General features: G+C 38.3%; 1 protein-coding gene across 2 annotated transcripts in view; it reads left to right on the top strand.

Moving 5' to 3' along the window:
- PCDH19 (protocadherin 19) overlaps positions 1-22,137 on the top strand; it is a 125,192-nt gene that overhangs the window by 54,499 nt on the left and 48,556 nt on the right. Inside the window, exons 3-4 of one of the 2 annotated variants that reach the window (XM_082716872.1) lie at positions 7,349-7,407; positions 15,565-15,737. In XM_082716872.1, the coding sequence (XP_082572998.1) occupies positions 7,349-7,407; positions 15,565-15,737 (232 nt within the window). The remainder of the gene's footprint in view (positions 1-7,348; positions 7,408-15,564; positions 15,738-22,137) is intronic. The other variant, XM_082716873.1, reaches the window with a different exon arrangement.

Below are 22,137 nucleotides of genomic sequence, written 5' to 3' on the forward strand. Positions count from 1 at the left end.
TAACCTGTAGTGTTTGTTTTCTTGGCTCTTTAAAAGGGGAATAACAGTTGGCACCTGCTTGTAAAGTACTTTGATATTTGGGGATGAAAGGCACTCTGTGCCTGCAAAATAGCTTTAATACGTTGTAGTTACATAGTTGGGGATGGTGATTGGACTCCAGGGGTCTGCTGGCAAATGTGATTGATAGCTCTTTGCTTCTCAGGGTGAATTTTGTTTATGTGGGATGAGATAGCATGGCTCACATGATTGGATTCTTCTTATTTACTCATAAGCTATTTTTACTCATACTGAGGTCTTGTTGGTTTTGCATTTGTGCATAGACTAGGCATCAACTGGTTCCTGAAAGCTTTTTACAATCAGATACTACTTTATAGTGCACTACACCCCACAGAACACTTAGAAAAAGATCCTAGAGCCTTATTTGGAAGGCTTTGCTCATCTATTTAATGGTATGGTGCTTAGCCTGGTCCTCCAGCAGGCTTTTGCCTCTGAATTGCATGGATGCCTGCAGAAAGCTGCTGTGTTTCTCAAGAAGGTCTTTGTAGTAAAACTGGCAACTGGGTTGCTCTTCTAAAGGCACAACTTTGGCCCAGTCAACAATGAAGGCAGAGAAAAGCACTTTCCCTAGGCTGTGTTTGTCATCTCTGGGTAGTGTGACCACATTGATGGGGCTAGTGAAATTTGGGAGTGAATAATGGAAGACTACTAAGAGGGGAACTCTTTCAGCTTGACTTGTTGGATGTTAGTTAACCACATGGCCTGTGTTTCCCTGTAGATAGCCCTGTTTTTAAAGCCACTGGAATCCTAGAATTCTCTTTCACATGTAGAAAAGTAGCTGCCACACTGTCAATCTGTGACTCAGAGGGCTGCAATCTGGCAGAGCCTTATCTCCTTACAGAAGTTTTATCTGCTTTGGTTTGGAAACACTATCTTGTGTCACTGTTGCCATTCCCAGAGATGTGGCAGGACTGATGTATTTAGATGGGTAGAAAGCACCAAAGTGTGTCAGCTTATCCCTGGCAGTTATATCCAGACTATTGTATATTTATAAGGTAATGGTTGGGAGTGAGGACAGAGAACAAATTGTCACTACAGAAGACAGCGTGGAGAATGGATGCTTTCTGAAGAAACAGGACCACTTGGCCTAATAGAATTGATCATCTGCTTTCATTGTGATAAGTAGCCTCATTATTAACCTCTTCAATTTCTTCTTTATTCATTCACCAAGGCATTTTATGAATAGTGGCTAAGGGTCTAGCATTGTGGCAGTGAGGACTGAAAAGAGAGCGTCCAGCCCAGCTGGAGGATGAACTGACATACTACACGTGAAATAATCATAGAATGTATGGAAACACATTGCACAGTGCTGAGAAAATGCTAAGTAATGTGGCATGACCAGTGATGTAGATATATTAAAAGCGAGGTACATTAGATATGGGAGAATTAGAGGACTGATATTGGATGACCACTCAACTAAAGATTTAATTTAGATTTAAGGCTGAATCCATCAAGAAACACCCCTGTAAAGAGTTCCTGAAACTTTTGGGAAGAGAAGTGCTGTAATGAAAACGGGGGGAGGAAGATTACCCACATAGCATTTTGCAGAATGGGCTGGAGTAAAAAGCAAACACAGATGAGGAAACAGTGGCACAAGGTGAGGAAGACTGTGGAAATGGAGCTAAAGGAACAGATACATGCACTCCTTTGAAAAACCTTAAGAATTTTATAACCCATTTGATAGGAGAGAGAGGTTGCCTTTATTTATGATGCGAGTTTGTATGTGTAAGAAATATAAAGGCCAGATTGTCCTCTGTGAGTCACCTTCTCTCATCAAGCCATTATGGTGTTATTTAGCTCTATGAAGTAGCAATGTGATTCCCCAAATTGTACTCTAGCAGCCTGTGTATAAGTATATGTGTGTATCTGCAAAAAGTATGTGCCACTCTTTCTTTGTGTGTGTAGGGTGTGTGTGTTTGTATATATGTGTGTGTGTATGTATTTTTTATTTTTTAATTTTTGTTGTCCGAATGGCTGACATTTTAACCATCCCTGGTAAGAAGTCCATTAGTTTGTGACCTCCTTGCAGGTGCAGCCTATGTCTTTTTTTTAAATTTCTTTCATCTGCAGGGGTTGGTGCATGTTTATTAAATGGATGAATGAATGAATGAGAGCCTTTTGTTTTAGAATCCTAGAATTTTTGCAGCTTAGAGGGAACACTGACATCATTTGGGTTATTCTCTTCATTTTATAGATAGCTAAATTAAGGCCTGAAGAGGGATAAAGTGATTTATTCAAGGCCATCAGTGAGTCAGTGACAAACATGGGGAGGGAATCCAGGTTATCCCACTATACTATATTGCTCACTGTAGTCAAAATGGATTTTTTTGACTATGCATGAGTGAGAGAGAGAGAGGGGAAGGGAGGGATGGAAGAGGGGAAGGAGGGAGGAGAGAGAGAGAGAGAATGAATGAATGAATGAATGAGTGAATGGATGAATGAGAATTAGGCCTGAGATGGGTGTAGGCAAAATTCCTGGGAGCTTACTTGGTTTGTTTTCCATTTCAGGGTAAATATGGGCTATGGGCTTTCTAGTGATGGCAGCTTTAGGGATGGTGCCTTTTATTCCATCTTCACTAATTCCTGCTTCAGCTGCTGCTGTCTGAATGGATGAGTCTTTGAATATACATTCTAGCTGGAGGCATGCTGGCTTTATTTTTATATAGAGTTTATGTTTTCATTTTTATGTGTTGGAGATAGGAAGTAGGAAAAAGCCATTTGTCAATTCATTTTCTAAAAATGCCTTTGTGAAGAGTTGTCATTTGAACATCTAAAACAGAAACTGGTTTTAGAAAAGATTATGGGTCTTTTCATCATTGATCCATAAGTACAATTATCATTAATAGACATCAGCAGTTAAAAAAAGGACAGGGGTTTTAAAATCACTTTACTGTGCATCTGATTTGTAATTCTAGTTTTCCTGTTTGTATTGCTAAAATGATTAAGAGTTAAAATTAAAACAAAATAATTAGATAGCAGATTTCAATTTAGGTATTTTTCATTTTGATGGTACTTTTAAAGTATATTTTAAAAAGGCTGTTCATTTTCAAATGAAAACCTTAAGGTTTGACTATTCTCTGCTTTAATCTCAGTGTCTGCAACCTTTTGTAGCTTTGTGTAGTGATTGGGGATTTGTGCTATGAGCAAATATTCTAGTCCTGGGTATCTGCATTTATTGGTTTCTTTCTCCTTAGGGTTGAAGTCTCTCCTCGTGATAAATGTGGTGCTGAGAGAGTCACAGTCACTCTTCCAGAGGCTAGGGTAAAATTCAGTGAACTGTAAAAGTAATGCAAAATGACAATTAAAGTAGGACATTCGGGTACCTTGGGGGCCTGACAAAATGGAAGAATTGGACTTGTGATGTGCCAGACTTATTAGCATAGAGACATAATAGCATACCACCTACCCAGAAGTCTTGTTGGAAACCTCACATATCCAGAAGGGAGCTCAGAATAGGAAGTAGTAGTCAAAGAAGGCTCCAAAGCAGGTAAAAAACCAAAAAACAAGAACCAAAACATTACACAAAAGTCTCTGTATTAAAGATCACTTAATTTCCCTCTTAGAACAACAACATTTCAGCTCTCTGCCCAGACCTTACCTCTTATTTTCCAGACAAACAGTTTCTAAGAATACAGTAGAGTAGAAGGATCAAACTTGAAATGAAAGAGGAGCTTTTTTTGATACATTGATAGCACTGGGGAATAATAATCCTGAGTGTTTCATAGCAAGGTGGTAAAGGACCATATGTTAAAAATTAAAGGCAAGAACTCGAAAACCAGAGCTCTTTGGGGTCAGTGAGTGTACCGGCAAAGCCGGTGTGGTACAGTGATTTATGTTTAGAAGGGCGCACCTAAGTAACCAATAAACAAGGCAGAATGGGTAGGATTTTAAATCAAAGTTTTGGTCCTTGCAGAGGAAAGCCTTAAGCTATCTAAAAAAAAAAATCCCAGCTATCCAGAAGTACTTATTCTTCAGGTTTTCAGAGAATCAAGGTGTTATTAAACCTAAGCCATGTGAGAAAAGTCTGTTCTCAATGATTTCCTAGGATAAACACTTCTAATTAAAGAAAGGATTTGGGAGAAATATACTAAATGGTGGGAAAGTGAATCTTATTTTCCATTTCGTTGAGTATGGAAATAAAAGTTTGCTCTAGACCCATTTTTTAATGTCAATTTTTTTTTTTTTTCAGAAGCAAATGTTGTTCTTGTCTCTTTACTGTGTTCCTGCGTTAACTTGGCTGTCTCTTTAGAGATGGGGACATTTCCTAGTGAAATTAATGTGACATTTAAAGAAAATTTTCCCTCTCAAATGTTTCATGTTATTTGCCATTTAGAATACTTAGGGGATTGGAATAATGTCAAGCAAATTTTGATTAAATAAGGCTAACCAGGAGCCAATATTTTCATGCAAAAAAAGAAAAGCTCCTTTATTACTTCTTTAAAAAGCGTATTTCTGCCCTGGTGTTTTAGCCTGTATTGAGATGACCTTGACAAATAATCTGACAGAAGAGATGCTGTCCTCTAAACAGCTGGGCTTGCATTAGAAAACAGCACACAGAAAACACGCAGTCAAAGCCTGTGGTTGGTCCTTTGCTCAGGACAGTTCTCTCCGGATGTAAGTGAGGAGTACCTGTGAAGCTTTAAGAAACACCAATGCCGGGGCTCTACACCAGGCCAATTACCTCAGTATCTCCTGAAGTGGGACCTCGGCAATAGTATTTTTAAAAACCCCCAAGTTCCCTAGTTGATCCTAATGTGCATTAGGGTTGAGAACCACTAGCTTAAGACATGCAAACTATTCATTAAGAAAAGATTATTTCTTTCTTCAGGGTGGTCTTAGTCTCATTCTTTGCTTCATTTGAAGTGTGGAAAAAATGTAACCTTTCAATGCACAAAAGTTGGGTTTGAGCACATACCTTGAATCAATATGAGCAAGAACAGTTGACATCAATACACACAGACCCATAATAGGCTCTCTATGGCCAATTAGCTCAGTTGTTTGGAATGCAGTATTAATGGGGTCAGAATAGTGTATGCTATCAATTAGAATAATTGTTTCATAGGTTGTTTCCATAACTACAATCAAGTGGCCTCACAAAGAGACCTGAGACCGATTACAAAAATAAAAAGACAATAGATGACTCAACAGAGCCCCATCCACTATGGGAAAATTGGTTCTAGAAATCTGCCTCACGACTAGTGCTTCATGTTCTGTAGAAAGCAGGGGATAAGGTTTCCCACCATTTCCACCAAGAGTCATGATAAATTCAGTTGAACTTCCCATTTGGATTCATGTTCTTTTTTCCCCTATTTTATATGGGAAGAAAGTGAGGCATGCGAAAATTAGGTAATTTACCCAAGGCTGTCTAGTGGAACTAGTCATTGAACTCCTGAGTACTTAATCAATTTCCTGTTTTAATTGGACAGCCTGCTTTTTGGCAGGTGGAGACTTCCATTATTTAAATATATTAAATATATATTTTATCAACTATCATAAAAGAGCATGCTTACCCAGCACATTTTTTGCCTATTATGTTGGTATAATAAACTAATTCCAGAAATGTTTGTTGGTTGACTGACTGATGGATTACCTCTTCCAGCAATGCTTCCAGCATTGTATTCCCAATGCAGCTTCAAGTTGGCCTCTTCTTCCTGTAATTGTATTTGCAAAAATTTCAGCATGCATTTTCTTTTTTTTTTTTTTTTTTATCTTAATTTATTTTTTATTTTCAGCATAACAGTATTCATTATTTTTCACCACACCCAGTGCTCAGCATGCATTTTCTTATGAATGAATTAGAAATGAACTGACCCTTCTGATTTTTTACTCTCCCAATCCATTCCTTCCAACAGAACCAAAAATCACTTGTGGTTTACATTAAAGGGGATTTTTGTCCTCTAGATAGAAGCAGTGTGAGTGGATATTACAGAGCCCATCTTCAAATGAGGAGCATGTAGTGGGCATGAGCATGCCTAAGTAAGTACAAGACAATGGTGGGATTTAGTTTTCTTCATAATACTCTCTCCTCTTTTTCTCCCACCTACCTACCACTGCCATCCCCACCTCCTCTAGATACTCAGGGTCCCTACCCTGACTATTAGCTGTTTGGTGCCCATCTGGTGGTTGGATTTGCTATCACCTATCCCGTTTTCTTTTCTACCAAACTCTTGAGTTCCTTGAAACCAATAGCCGCATCTAAGAGCCCCTCACAGTTAATGTCTGACAGGTAGTCACCTGAAAGCAACCTGTTCTTTTGTTAGCTAGATAGCTATTGTGTTTCCTTTTTTAGGCACTTTTAGTTGAAGTGACTTCAGGAGGGCCCCAGGGAATTGTGAGTACGGTGGGGATGTCTGGTAGGCTAGCAGGAGGATGGAGATGCATTTGGGCATTTTCCAGTATCTACAGTGGTTCAGTGAGAGTAGTGCTTTAGTGTTGGGGATAAGATTAATTTTTTCAGGACTTGCAATTACTTCAACATCAACGTTTACCTGCATTCCCCCCTTCTAAGGCTGCCCCCTTTGGGTGCTCCTAAACGTTTTCTCATTTCTTTCATCTGGCAGGTGTTCTGCATTTGCTTTTGTAAAGCTGTTTCTCTTGCAGTCCTGCTGTAATCAGATTAGGCAGTAGTGTTTTAATGTTAGGAGCTGAGACAGGGTTTGCTTGCAGACTTCATGTTTCACATGAAAGACTTTGGTACCCCCTGTGGACTGCCCTTCACCGGGTTTCAGGCATAATACTTGTTTGCCTTTATATCTGTGATAAAACTAAGGCCTTCCTGCATAACCAGTGCTGAGCAAAATGTCTTAAAACAAAGGGAAGTGCAGAGTTTAAATCCACAGGAGGGGATTACCTTGCCTGCATTTCCATAGCTATGGAATAAATATTTTAACATGTTAATTATCTGCTACTAATAAAAATACCTTTGAACTTCCAGTCAATTTGATGGGCACAGAATTATATCCACTGGGAATGGGAAACAATTAGTATCTGTAAAGATTGTGGGTCATGCTGTATCTTCCTCTAAGTGCTTGCATGGTCAGTAGCCATCCATATTCTAGGGGATGTTTGTGTCAATTTCATATTGGTTTGCAGGTGAGGGCTGCCTCAGCAGAGCCCCCAGGGCTCTAAGGAGATAGCAGGCATTCCTCAGGCTGTTACCCGACTATGGCCTTGGTTTCTGATTCATTCATTGCTTCTCACCAGGCAGAAAAATTCCCCCTAAGTAGGACAGTTTGGCTCTTTTCATAAACTGTCTATGTGACATTTTTAATCTTTTTTTTTCCTATTGCAGACTGAAAACTATTCCTTTGATTCCAACTACGTGAACAGCCGAGCCCATTTAATTAAAAGGTATGTTGGTTTGCTTGCCTATTTCTACAACCAAGCTTCATTTAATATAAAAAGCAGACCAGATTAAACCTTTTAAATGATGCCTTTTTTTAAAGATTTTTAAAAATTTATTTGAGAGAGAGAAAGAGAGAGAGACAGAGAGAGACTCTCAAGCAGACTTCCTGCTGAGCAGGGTGGCTGACTTTGGAGCTGGATCTTATGACCCCAAGACCATGAGTGGAGCCAAAACTAAGGAGTCGAGTGCTTAACTGGCTGAGCCACCCAGGTGCCCCATGATGCCTTTGTTTCGGGATTTTACAACGAATGCCCATCTGCTTATTGTAAGAGATTTGAAAAATTCAGAAAAACATTTAAAAAAATCACTGATAATTCCATTATGCCAAAATAATCACTGTTGGCATTTTACCATATTCCTTTACATCAAAAGGTATGCATAAACACAAATTTAAAAAAACTGGGGTCGTATTAAAATACGGTTTTATATGATGATTTTGAAATCTAATATTAGAAAACAGATACTTTCAAAATCATGTTCATATAAAAATTCTTGTTGCTCTGCACTTAAATTAAGAGAGGCCTTAAAGCAGTTTCTCATGTGGAACTTTCAATGAATTTCAAGATTGCGGTTGTTCCATCAACACTGGAATCATCTTAAAGCTATGTTAATGGCGGATTAACTAATTTCTTATATTTAAGAATTTTGTAGATGAGGGAGGAAAAGAATCTTTGCATGAATTCCATATTTCTTAAAATATTTGGAAGTGTTTCAAATACAGCATTCAAAATTAGGGTATATGTGATTGGTTGGTCATAACTCAGTTATCCATGATGCTGCAGAGTACGGAGCTGAAGACTGCCAAGGAAGTTTCCATGTGTGGTGCACCAAGGTTCAGGGATCCCACTAAGGAGGGAGAACTAAACAAAATGGAGAATTTATTGTGCTGAAAAACCAGGACTGACTATTCAGTTGATGCCTTTATTATTGCTTCATGCAGATATGCTCTTGAATGGTTCAGGGGTTATTTGCGACTAAAATTAAACTCTGAGCGTGTTTGTTAAAATAATATAAATAAAATAGAGAGGCAAGCAGGGTACGTTAGAGCTACAGTAGAGAAGATGTGAAAATGCTATTATTTTGCCGGCTCTGATCCCATAAATTTATATCACCAGATGAATAGGATTTGAAGAATGAACTGGCTTGTTGAACAAGCCACTTTAATTAATATTTAATTTAATTCATGATGTGCAGTAACCCCTGAAAACATGTTAGGTTTATCTATATTGGTCTGGAATGCTTGTGACCTTAAGTGATGATCATTAATTATGGTTAATTAAAATGAATAGCCCAGCATTACCTGTCATAGCACAGTTTGGAATTTTTTCTGAGGATTTGGGAGGACTCCATTTTGAATATTTCCTTAGCTCACAGAATAAACTCAAAGGTAAGGAATTCAAAATTGTCTGACTGATTTGTTTTCATAGGAAAACAGCCCCTCTTTATGTGCACTGATTAGAGTAACTTCACAGCCAGGTTCTGTTTTTGGAACCTTGAGGGCTTTGAAAAACCACAAAGGCCTTGGAATTTATGGGATCCATTGAGTTTAGACAAAACACAATACCTGGAAAGATACAGGAGGTCTTGTGTGCTATGCTTTTCTGGGGACTAAGGTTTTTAAAATGTAAAATGTGTGGAAAATGTTAAGAGAGAGTGGTAACACCAGGTGATAAAAACCCTGCAAACTGTGTTCAAATAGCTCCCAGTAATGTTTGAAAGGGCTTTCACTCTATGTAGTTTCTTGAGGATCCATTTACACACATGGAAAAATCTCGCAGCCAGGAAATTCTGAATCTTGTTATCAGTTTTAATTTTATTATCAAATCCTGTCACTTTTTTTTAAAAGATCTTATTTATTTATCTGAGAGAGAGAGAGAGAGAGAGAGAGAGTAGGAGCATAAGCAGGGGGAATGGCAGAGGGAGAAGTAGATTCCCTGCTAAGCAGGGAGCAGGAAGGGAAGAAATGGGGCTGGATCTCAGGACCCCAAGTTCATGACCTGAGCCAAAGGCAGATGCTTAACTGACTGAGTCACCAAGGCGCCCTTCAAGTCCTGTTTCTTTGAATCCAATTTCAGGAGAGTTTTGAGAACTTCTTTTCCTATCCATTTTTTCTTTTCCTCTCTTCACTTCCAACTTATCCACGGATGCTTCTTGGACCCTTCTTTTTGGCATTCTCCAGCAGTCATTACCTGTCTTGTCCAGACAGTTTACACCCAGGCTTCTTTTTCTCTCTCGCTCGGGTAAGCCAACAGAAAGACAGAGAGCAAGGGGGTTTCCCTAAGCACAAATCAAAGCTGAGAAGGATAAAGTGCGGATCTTGAAGGGAAAGGGAAGATAGATGGCACATCATCTTTGCACCACGGAATCTGGTGTTATATTTCCATATTTTCGTTTGTTTTCAGAACATCACCTAAAACCTGCAGGTATACCCAAGGTTTATGTCAGGATTCCAGATTAACAAACCGAGACAGTTCAGAATTTTTTTCTGGATGTGCTTCCTTCCTGCTCTGTTTGTTTCCTTGGTATCTTCTCAGCGCAAGGAAAGCTAGCAGTTGCACTTTGCTCCTGCTACAACACTCTCTTTCCTCATGCTTGGTTTCTGTGCTGCTGTTTGATATCTACACCTGTAGTGCTTCTGGAGCAATGACAAGCAGGGCATGAGGCTGGAGCACAAAGAAAATAAAGCAGGAAATGAACAAGATAGCGTAGCAGTGTGGTGAGGAAAATGAACCTCGACTCCTAAAGCATACAGATTGCTTTCCTTTTCCACCCAGATTGTTCTGGGAGTTTTGCCGCACCTGGTATCATGCCTGGTCTATAACAAGGGCTGGTATGTGTTTCTTGAATGAATGGATGAACGAAGTTGAAGAAAATCTCAGCATTTTTTCCAATGAGAGCGAGCACTAAAGTTCCCTGTGAACAGCAATTTCTGGGGCTCCTGGGTGGCTCTGGCATTAAGCGTCTGCCTTTGGCTCAGGTCATGGCCCCAGGTTCTGGGATCCAGCCCCACACTGGCTCCCCGCTCAGCTGAGAGTCTGCTTCTCTCTCTCCCACTCCCCTTGCTTGTGTTCCCTCTCTCACTATCTCTCTCTGTCAAATAAATAAATAAAATCTTTAAAAAAACCCCAGCAATTTCTGACCTTTGATGTGCATTAGAATCATGTGGGAAGCTTGTTAAATGCAGTCTTTAGCTCCATCCCTAAAGAATCTCCAGTTTTCATAGGTTCCCAAGGCGATTGTGATGAGGGAGATCCGGGAACCACTGAAGAATCATCCTTATATTCTCTAAATATAGTTACAATACTCTTTACTTTTACTTCCTTCTCATTATTACTCTTAGATGGCATTCCTTGGGTATGTGGTGTCATCTACTAGGAAGATATGACCTGTTTCCTTTCAGATTATTCTAGCTTTTGGAAAGATTTCCAATATTTTAAAGGATAAATACAGGCCAGAATTAGAATAAGGATTATTCATGAAGCATTTTGTGAGTAACTCTTATGTTCAGAGTCTTGCTCTGGGTGTTTTCAAACAAATCTATCCCTTTGTTGGCCACCAGCATGGTCATAGAAACATTTGCATTTACAATACCATTGCAAATGGGTACCCCTAATTTATTGTCCCACAAAAGTTGGTTTACAAGTTTTTCATTTCCCAAGAGGTACACAGGTAATAAAACAAGTGAAATCAGCATTTTTTTATGCCTAAGATACATGTTATTTGTTTTGAGTGAGTAGCCATTTACCAGGCTGTTTCACAATTTGCAACATCTTGCTCACTGGGTCTTAAACTTTCCCCATATCCATTGATTAAGTCACTAAATGTCCTTACAAGACTGGAGTAAGTGGTACTTAGTTCATCACATAGACAGACTGATCTTTAAGTGGGTTAACTATTCCAGGGTTTGCAGGAGGAGAGTTAGATCTCCTACTTTTTTTTTTTTTCGGAGAATACATAGCTATCACTTTGGGAGTCTTTTAAAAAATTTTTACTAAGTTTTTAATTTCAATTCCAGTATAATTAACATACAGTGTTATATTAGTTTCAAGTGTACAATAAAGTGATTCAGCAATACTATACACTACTCAGTGCTCATCGTTAAGTGTACTCTTAATCCCCATAACCTATTTCACCCATCCCCCCCCACCTCCTTTCTGGTAACTGTCAGATTGTTCTCTGTAGCTAAGAGTCTTTTTCTTGGCTCGCTTCTCTCTCCCTCTCTCTCTTTCTTTGTTTTGTTTTTTTAAATTCCACATGTGAGTGAAATCATATGGTGTTCATCTTTCTCTGACTGACCAGTTTTGCTTAGCATTATACTCTCTAGCTCCATCCATGTTGTTGAAGGTGGCAAGATTTCATTCTTTTCGTGGCTGAATAATGTTCCCTCATATATATACCACCTCGTCTTCTTTTTTTTCCATTTTATTTTATTTTATTTCTTTTTAGTGTTCCAAAATTCATTGTTTATGCACCACACTATACCACCTCTTTTTTATCCATTCAACTACTGATGGATTGTTAGGCTGCTTCCAGAACTTGGCTATAATAAATAATGCTGCAATAAACATAGGGGTACGTATAGCCTTTCAAATTAGTGTTTTTGTATTTTGGGGGTAAATATGCAGGATTGGGATTACTGGATGGTAGGTTTGTTGTATTTTTAATTTTTTAAGGAAACTCCATATTATTTTCCACAGTGGCTGCACCAGTTTGCATTCCTACCAGCAGTGCATGAGGGTTCCTTTTTCTCCACATTCTAAGCAATACTTGTTATTTCTTGTGTTTTTTATTTTAGCCAAGAATACCTTTTACACTTACACTACCAGTTCCAAGTAGCCAATCCTTCACTATTTTATTATGTCTCTCATTTCTATCTAAAAAACAAAATCTCTGAGATAGTTTGTAATATTCGGATGTATAAAAATGGATGATCAAACTTTAAAAAAGCAGATCTAAACCAATTGGGTGAACATAAATAGTGATCCTTGACATTCAAATCACAGCAATTAATATTATATTTATTGTGAGGCTTTTGAGAAGCCAAGACAAAATGGTAAGTACACCAGAGTACATAGTTCTCATTTTTCAATAACAGAAGGACACACATTTGACAGAATTTCTTTTCCTGTTCCTGAAATCTAGAAGCAATTAACATAGTGAACAGTGTCTGACTATAGTTTATGGAAGATAGAGAAACATTATTTAACTACAGATTTCCCGTATCAATCCTAGAAAAACACCACAGACATAATATTTAATTATAACTCAATGAAGACGTTACCATATGGCATAATGATCATATTAAACAATAACCATTTTTTGAACTTTTGTATTTACCCAGTACTTCATGTAGGGTATCTCGCTGGGTCCTCAAAATGGCCTTGCAAAGAAGGTTTTAGCAAATGCATTTTACAGACAAGGAAACTGAGGCTCAAAGACATTAGCTATCAGGCCCAAGGTCCAATCAATGAGGTGGCACAGTATGGATTGTCACTTGTTCTAATGACAACACTCTTTCCACCATAGTCTGGAAATCCAGCATGCCGCAGGAATAGAGTTTTAAAGAACCTAAAGCAGTGGTTTTTAACTGAGGATGATTGGGCAATATATGGAGCCCTTTTGGGTTATAATTTCTGGGAGAAGCACTACTAGCATCTAATGAATAGAGGCCGGGGATGCTGCTGTACATTCTACAATGGGCAGGATGGTCTCTGACAACAACAAATTATGCAGCCCAAAATGTCAATAGTGCCAAGGTTGAGAAGCCTTGGTCTAAGGGATGGCAAATTGCATTGTTCTCATATTCCTCTTCAATATATGTCTCAAGCCTATTTTGGCAACTGCTGAAATGCACTCAATTCAGGGTTGATGTCTCTGGCTTAGAGCAACAATTTTGTGTTGTAGATTGAAGAAATTTTCATGTGCTCCAGGTACCAGAAATGCAGGTCAAAAAATTAATTTTGTTTTCAAAGTATACAAACCAGGTAGGTCATTTCCTTTCTTCTGAAATTCAGGAGTCCATGTGGGAAGGACCAAATACTATTTTTTCTAAAAGACAGACTTTGAATCTGTTCAAGCTCTGGCATTAGTATTTACAGGACACCACCACATCTGTGCTGTAAAGCTAGAAATGGCTACACACTCTAAAGCCTGCATTTCCAATTGGTCTTCTTGACCATAAAAGAATTTTAAGATGATTGGTTTTTTAATAGAACTACATGCTGGTGGGTCCACAGGGCTGAGGAGCTGCATGACATAATTTGGAGGAGCTGAGTGAGTTGGCTTATTGAACGATTTTAGTTTTAATACAGGTGATGCTCAGTGATCCTTTCTTGAAAATAATTAGCAAACAGGTCAATGCTTTACTCGCTCCTGTTCTTCATTTCTTATAATTATGGCTTCCCAGTTAGTGCCCTTTTGATCCTTTCTTTTTCATATTCAGAGCAGCAAGAATTCTACATCTAGGTTGGTCATATGTTAAAAATCTGCAGTGATTCTTATTGACCAATGTGGTGAGTGACAGTGTTTCTACTGTGTCCATGGCATAGCTCTTCATCATGTGTACTGAATGTTCTTACCGAGGCCTCAAAGAGCCAGGCCTGTGGATGTACAAGGTTGAGCACATCAAACAAGTTTGCACTATTCTCTCCACAGGCTCCCTTTTCACAGGTATAGTAGGTCCGTTGGGACTTGTCCTAATACACAAGCATGACTCTCCGTTGTTGAGACAACATTTTCTTGAGTCTGTCTTTGCTGTTTCCTCACTGATTGGGGAACAGATTCATCATTCACTAGGTATTTCAGATTCATAATTTATGGATTATGTTGCACATCTGTTGCATACTGTTGCACATCTGTGGATTCTGTTAGGACATACAAAGTATTAGAAATAGCAGGTGGGGCCTCTATGGATGTACCTTAGGTATTATCCTCTATTTTTTTTTCAAGGTTCTTGGATTGTATGTTTAGGGCATTGTATGGTGGATTGATTTAATAAATACAAAAAAAATTGGCCCATAAACTCCTCAGCTGCAAGTTTTCATATTCTTAGCATAACTGCACCCACAGTTTTATTAGAACTCACTCTCTGGTTCTCACTTTTGTCTTACTGTGCATGCATTGAGGCTTCTCTTCTCAGTTCCTTCCTCTCCCTGTTTTCTTTGAAACTGTCTCTCTGACTTTCTCAGTTAAAACTGACCTGAGTTCTCTGATCCCGATAATCCTTTCTATTTTAATTGCATTACCTCAATTTCTGCCACTTCAATTGCTGGGGATTAGTAGACATCTTTGGAAAAGCAGTATACATAGTGGTTAAGGGTCCAGGCTCTGGAGCCAGACTGCTTGGGTTTGGTCTTAGATCTGTTGCATTTTTATCAGCTGTATGACCTTGGGTGAGTTACGTAACTTCTGTGTGCTTCTGTTTTTCTCATCTGTAAATGGGAATATTTGTGGTACCTTTCTCTTACATAGTTGTGGTGATTAAAAAAAGTTAATTCATGTCAAGCACTTAGAATAGTGCCTTATGTATAGTAATTGCTCAGTAAACATTAGCTATTATTTTACTTTAATTATATAAGAAGAGGGAAAACCTTATGAAATGGTGATATTATTTGCAGGTTGTTGTTTCAGATTTTACCTTTTTCCACCGTGCCTGTAGTAATGTTGAAGATAATGGAATGAAAGTATTAGCTACATCAACATCCAATAGTGGGAACCTCTCTGCAGCATTAAGTTCCATTATCTTTATTTTTTTTAGATTTATTTACTTATTTACTTACTTGAGAGAGAGGCAGAGGGATAGGGAGAGAGAGAATCCCAAGCAAATTCCCTACTGAGCACGGAGCCTGATGTGATGCAGGGCTCGATTTCACAACCTGTAAGATCATGACCTGAGCTGAAATCACAAGTTGGACAGTCAATCAACTGAACCACCCAGATGTCCCAAGTTCCATTATCTCTAAACAGAAATTCCTCTTCTTTCTACTCTTTTGGGCAATCTAGTCACTGTTGACCTCACCAGAGAGCTGACATCATCCTGGCTCTGAAAGATTTTAAAAATTAGATGATCACAGTTGTTAATTCTCATTCTTTCTTCAACCCAGCAGCTCTACCTTCAAGGACTTAGAGGGCAACAGCCTGAAGGATAGTGGTCATGAAGAGAGCGACCAGACTGACAGTGAGCATGATGTCCAGCGGAGCCTGTATTGTGATACTGCTGTCAACGACGTGCTGAACACCAGCGTGACCTCCATGGGATCTCAGATGCCTGACCATGGTAAGAGCTGGTTGGATGTAAGTCACAGCCATAGATCACAGAGAACCCAGAATGTTTGTAGGTACACTATACTACTTTACTGTAATGAGTGTGTGGTCAAGGCGGGCACTGTGCTCATGCTGAAGAGCATCTAGAGTTGTGAGATGTCCTGACACCAGACCAGATTCTTCTTTATCCTCCCTAGTGGATCTAGCCTAGTGGATCCCCTAGGTTTGTATAATGTTCAGGCATTTTAAAAGCTGACTACATGTACATATTGCATACATTCTCTCCAGTAATAACTGCACTGAGCACATAGAAAATGAACAGATGCCTTCTCACCAGGAGTAAATGCCTCTTTCTGCTTTAGTACATGAAATTTAACTGATCAGTCGAGTTGCACAGAACATAGCACTAATGAGACCAAAGGGGTGGGTTTTATTTCCGTATTAAACTAGTTAAATTTACTCAGAGAGAGACTCTGTTCTCTGACCACAGATTGTATGCCCTTTACTGAAGAGAGAAAGTACCAAACTTCCAATTTTGTCTGTGGGGCTGCTATGCCAAATCCCTCTAGCCTCCATACACATGCCTGCCATTGATCATAGGAGAGACCGGTGTAAGAAAACATGGCTGACTCCAAGCAACATTCTGGGCATATGAAAAACACCTCAAAACAAAGCTCAGGACTGGCTTTCTCATATATGAAGACGAGTCTGTTTTTGTGAATGCAGCCACACATGCTTTAGCAAGAGGAGCTATTTAAAACCATGCTGGGCATAAACCAGGGTATGAAAACATTAGCAGAGTTCTGCTAAGGCAGAGTGTTCAGATGGACTTGGGCACAAATGTCATTTTCAATGTTTTATTGATGCAAACATGCTGGGAAAACAGCCTGTCTTTTTCAATTAAGAACTATGAATTCAGCTTGGTGTTTAGGCTCAGTGAAGCTTCAGAATGCGTGGCTATGTCTTGAGAGAAGCTAGACGCAAGCTCAGCTGGAAGCCCCACTGCTAAAAGACTTAAAGAGGAGAAAACAAAATACGGTGATTATGTGCTGGTCTTCAGCTGTTTCATTTCACTGTAAACATCATTAAATGCTTTTGTTTTGGTCTTATAAATGAATCCAAAGGGGGAAAAATTGCACAATTCAAAAAAGGAAATGTTTTTCATGGAAAAAAAGTTTGTCGTTGTAGATTCTGTTAAATGGCCCCAAATCCATCCCCTCCCCAGACGGCTCAAGTGTCAAAGTCTATAATATATAGAGGTCATTACTAATTGTGCATTGCTTTCTTCCCTAACTGGCAAGTGGTGACATCCATGGAGATAATATACTTTCTGGGCAACCTTACTAAGACTAAAGATGAGAAAACTGGACATTTATATAACTGAAACAGAGACTGTTTAATTCTCAGAGGATTAGTAGTGGGTCACAGGGTACAGACCGGTATGTATCACTTACTAGCCTTGTATCTCAAAAAAGTGCTTTTTCATTTATATCAGAAAGGGTTTTAATTAGATGTTTTTTAAAATGAAGTGAATCCAGGAAAGGAAATGGTCATAATTGATTCTCACTTTATGCCTGGCTAGAATAGCTCTGTTTTAATTTTTGTCATATTTTTCTAGAAAACAGTATCAGTGGACTATGCTTAATTTTTCTGAGGGAGTGTTTCTTACAAATGGGATGTGTTTTGTGTGTGTGTATATATATATATATATGTATATACACATATATATATATACATACACATATATACATATATCATGTAGATTGTATAATAATGAGAGTTTTCTAAAGCAAACATGTGCCATTATTCCAAGACTCTCCTACATAGAAGGTGATGATTAAACACATGCATGTACACACAGACACTTTTTGCTGTTCCATTTTGGCAACACTTTCATATTTTTTTCTCAGTATTCAGTTTTCACATATATATCTTAATTTTTTTTCCATCATTCCAGCAGTGGCTAAATCTTAAGCCAATCCTTGAGTTTGCTTTCTTTCACTTTCGTTTGGCTGAGTCATTAACCTTTGGGTACAGACGGAATTCAAGTCGTGCTTACATCTCAGGCTCTACCTTATGAGTTCCCAGTAACTTAGGAGGTTTCGGTAATAGTATTTAACTGTTATATCTCAAATAAGCTCTAGGCTGGGCACGTAAATTGTGTCACCTCAGTTATTGCTACCTCAAACAACAGCAACAATTTCAATAATTAACATTTTATAGCATTTTACTATCTCAAACTAGGATTCACATAGTACTTCTCATTTTATCCTGAGGCAGAGTAGTTGAAAGACAATCACTGAGCCAATTAACCACATAAACCTGATCTCGTAACCATTCTAACAAGAATAGTTCTAGGTATATTAATTCCAGGGCAATATGGTACTGTTTCTTCTGGGGACTACCAATTTGGAAAGGTCACGAGGGAAAATGGAATCTTCTCAGACCTGCACTGAAAGTCTCAAAGATTCTTTGAGGGGGAGAAAGATAGTCCCTGGCGTCTTTGGTTCATTGATGCTGTGATGGGCATCTCAAACCCAAGTGCCCTTGTTTTGGCTTACCTTGGATTTCATGTCTGTAGATTTCTGTGTTTTCTAACTTGGATATTAGCACAGCATTTTTCTTTGCATGTATAGAGACCCATGATTGATAAGGAATATTAGGATTTTCAAAATAGAGATAATTTTATGCATCTGTTAATTTTTTCTTTGAGCAGGAATGGGTTGTTCAGTGAGCTATTACTGTGTTGCCAGCATTGAGGAAAAGGTATAAATTATATTTGCTCCCCACTTTCCCAGACACCTGGGTCCTGTGCTTCTAAACATTGCCGAAGTTTCCTTGGGTTTTGTTCTCCTAACTGCTACAGCAGAAGAATGCTTAGTGTGAATGTTAAAGGTACTTCATGACTTTCAGAGTAAAGTCCCAAATCCCTTAATTTTCAGCAGCCCATCTTTGAGAACAGTCCTCTAGGGATGGAACCTAGAATCAGGTATATTCCACCAAAGAAGAACAATGTCTGGAAGGCTTTTGCACCCAAAGGGCAAAGCCAGGGGTTTAGCCACTTGTGTCTGGATTGTGTTTGGACTGCCCCAACCTAACAGTAATGAGCTGGGTTAGGGTGGAGGTAAGAAGGAACGACAGGAATCTGCTTTCCAGATTATTATCAATCCTAGTATCACTCAACTTGCCTAAGTCTAGGTCACTTGGTTAATGAACTGGTTGAGCTGAATTTCCTTGTTGCCAGGTGATTGAATTACACATTCATTTATCATTTGAGTGCCCTTGAATTAATATGTCTCAGCTTGTCCCCAGTAATTCAGCTCTTATTGTCATGGCTTCCCAGAAAAGAAGGTGATGGAGAATTCTTTATCCTGAACTTTCTATTTACATATAGCACTTTTTGGAATGTTATCTCTCTGTAGCTCTCAGAGTGCCTTGAGAGCAAGGAAGTGTTGTCATTCAGCATATTTTACTGCCTGATTTGTTCTTGAGGTGATTTGGTGCTGAGCTTAAATCCTTTAACCAATGCCTTTTCTTCCCGAATTTGCCTTATTTGGTAAAATTACCAACTTCTGGCAAGGCCAAGAATTTTGCCTTATGCGACTGCAGCAGACAGTCTCCAAGAAGAGTAACTGACCATTAGAGAGGTAGAGGTGCCAGAGATTCATGGTTTTTTTGCATAGTTAGGGGTATCACTGGGTTTGAATCTCTTCCTCTCAGTTATTTCTGGGTTGAGTAGTGCTGGGGTTAATAGCTTCCTTCTCTTCCATGCTTCTTTGCATGACCATTTGTCATGACTTGGATATACCATTATGTTTACTTAAATATATAGTCCTTTTGGGAATCATGTCCTAGAACTATACATTCTAGTCCCAAGCTCAACTAATTTGTTTCAAATCATACTCATTGTCTCTTACTTTATGATTTTAATTATTGATTATAAATTCATCAACTGAAAAGATGACTCTAATTGCACTAATGTGGATCTAGTTTGGAGTTCACGACAACACTGAATTGGTTTGCCTCCCATGCTAATTGATACCACATGGAAACAACATACAGAAATTCAAAATAACAGCTATTTGCTTTTGTATACAAATACATCCAAACACGATGTAATGATTGCTTTATTTCTGGAAATACAAATCCTTTTGGATTTTATTAAACTTGTTTATTTGGTAGTTTATGACCTGAATATCATTTAACACGTTTGTTGTGTAAAACATGGATCGAAAGAACTTGATCTGTGCCTAATACAACTGCTATTACAAATTAACCATGAAAATATTCTGTAGGTTTCATACTATGCATATTCTGGTTTCAATCACAGGTATATTAAGATGTTTACACTTCCAACAGTCTATCAGCAATGTGTAATTTTATTTCCTCTAGACTTTTAATGAAATTATGATTTAGTGACTGAACATCCTTTGCTTATCCTCTTACCTAGCCCCCTGACTCACCTCTCATCTTACTAAATTTCCAAACACTCATTTCAATTAGTCTCTTGGCAAAACAGGGTGTTCTCAATGGAGAATATTTTGTGACATTGCAAAGCAGTGTGCTGCTGGTCTCCAGAAATGGTAGCATGGACCAGATGTTCATAGAGTAATCGAAAATTCCATTTTATCAGAATAGCATTTGCTGTCAAAAACTTTTATCTTTACTTCAACAAAGAGGTTGATTAGATCCCCCTGGACCTGAAGTAGCATCTTTGAAGCTAGATATACTGTTTTGCAATTCATGTGGTTTGTTATCCCCTGGTTGCTCACATAGAATCTTTTAAAAATGTCTTCAGCCTCATGCATATATATACATGGTGAAATGTTTAATTACTTGAACAATGGAATGTATATGCATATAGCAAATCTATGTATGTGATGTTCAGCTGTTTTCATCTATCTCAGGTATACAGTATTCTAATGCCAGGTAGGAACAATCCATGAGTAGATATGTATCTTTCACCTGTTCATTCAAACAATAATTTTGAGTGCTCACTGTGTGCCTGTCTCTGGGAATTGAATGTGTCAGTTACTGTTATTATTGACTGTGAAAGTTCTCATCTCTTTAGCTTTGCTTATCATCTGGGGTTTACTGAATTGACCAAGGTCAGCTCAATGATGAAATGAATAACTCTTTATGATTTTAGAAATCATTATAAGAATAGAGCCTGGTACTATTAAAAACCTTATTAACGTTGTGTCAACAAGGTGAAAGAAACAATAAAAGAAGACTTATAATCAAGATCTTATTTTTAATAAGAATATCATGAAAGACTCTTCCATGATGCCCTAATTTGAACAATGTCACAGAAGTAATCATTTTTTTTTGTGCTTTTATTTTTTTTTATTTTTATTTTTTTATTTTTTTATTTTTTACAAACATATATTTTTATCCCCAGGGGTACAGGTCTGTGAATCACCAGGTTTACACACTTCACAGCACTCATTTTGTTTTTAAACCTATCAGCTCTGAGGCCGAACTTCTTGCTTACTTTTAGTTAATTTCATTATAATACGATAGGTTTAATCTCTGACATGTCCAGTTACCTTGTTGGTTTAGAGGCACTCAGTGGTACTCAATGCTTGGTCTTCCTTTTCCTCTGATGTCCAGGAACTTTTATCCAGTCTCAATCTCAGCAGTGGCTGGGCATGTGGGAATACAGGGACAGGTGGGTGATTTGTTTATTTCAACTACATTGCTGCACCAGATAATTGGATTCCTTTCAAAGCGTTATTTACATTTTACTGGCAAGACAGTTGCTGGAATAAAAAGTTGTCCTTAACTAATGGAAACATCCATGCTGTTAGCAGTTGTTTGCTACCATTATTTTGGCATGGGCCCTTTGGTCAGAGAATTCTTTTAGGACAGTTGTCTTCATCTGCTTTGAAATAGAAACACCGTGCCCCCCACTTTTAAAAGAAAAATAAGACGTTTTCCTGATCCACTTGGAGCTTTTAGTTGTCTCATATTCAATGTCTATTTTAAAAATTGATTTTAATTACCGGTGGAAACAGACTCATTATTCATCAAGAAAATAGATGTCAGGGGCTTTCTTGACTAGTTGACACTAAGAATTTCTATATTTTTTAAGCACTTAGAAAGCACTGTAGGATGGAAATTATATAAAGGGAGCACACTGGATAATTAAGAATTTTATTCTCTAGGAGTTTATGAACCAGTAGCACAAATAGTCTGGTATGGAATAGACCGTATAGGATCAGTGAAGAAATTAATCAAGATTATTTGAACTGGAAAGCAAAATACATTTCAAAGGACACTGATGTAATGGAATCCCTTTGGTGGAATAGTGGAAGGCAGGCCCTGATATAGTAAGCTAAATAAAATTAGACTGTATTTGGGTGATTTGCTAGGTGAAGGTTTGCCAATTGCTTTATGATAAAGCAAGTTCC

The sequence above is a fragment of the Mustela nivalis genome (genome assembly GCF_964662115.1).
Source record: "Mustela nivalis genome assembly, chromosome: X".
Lineage (NCBI taxonomy): Eukaryota > Metazoa > Chordata > Mammalia > Carnivora > Mustelidae > Mustela > Mustela nivalis.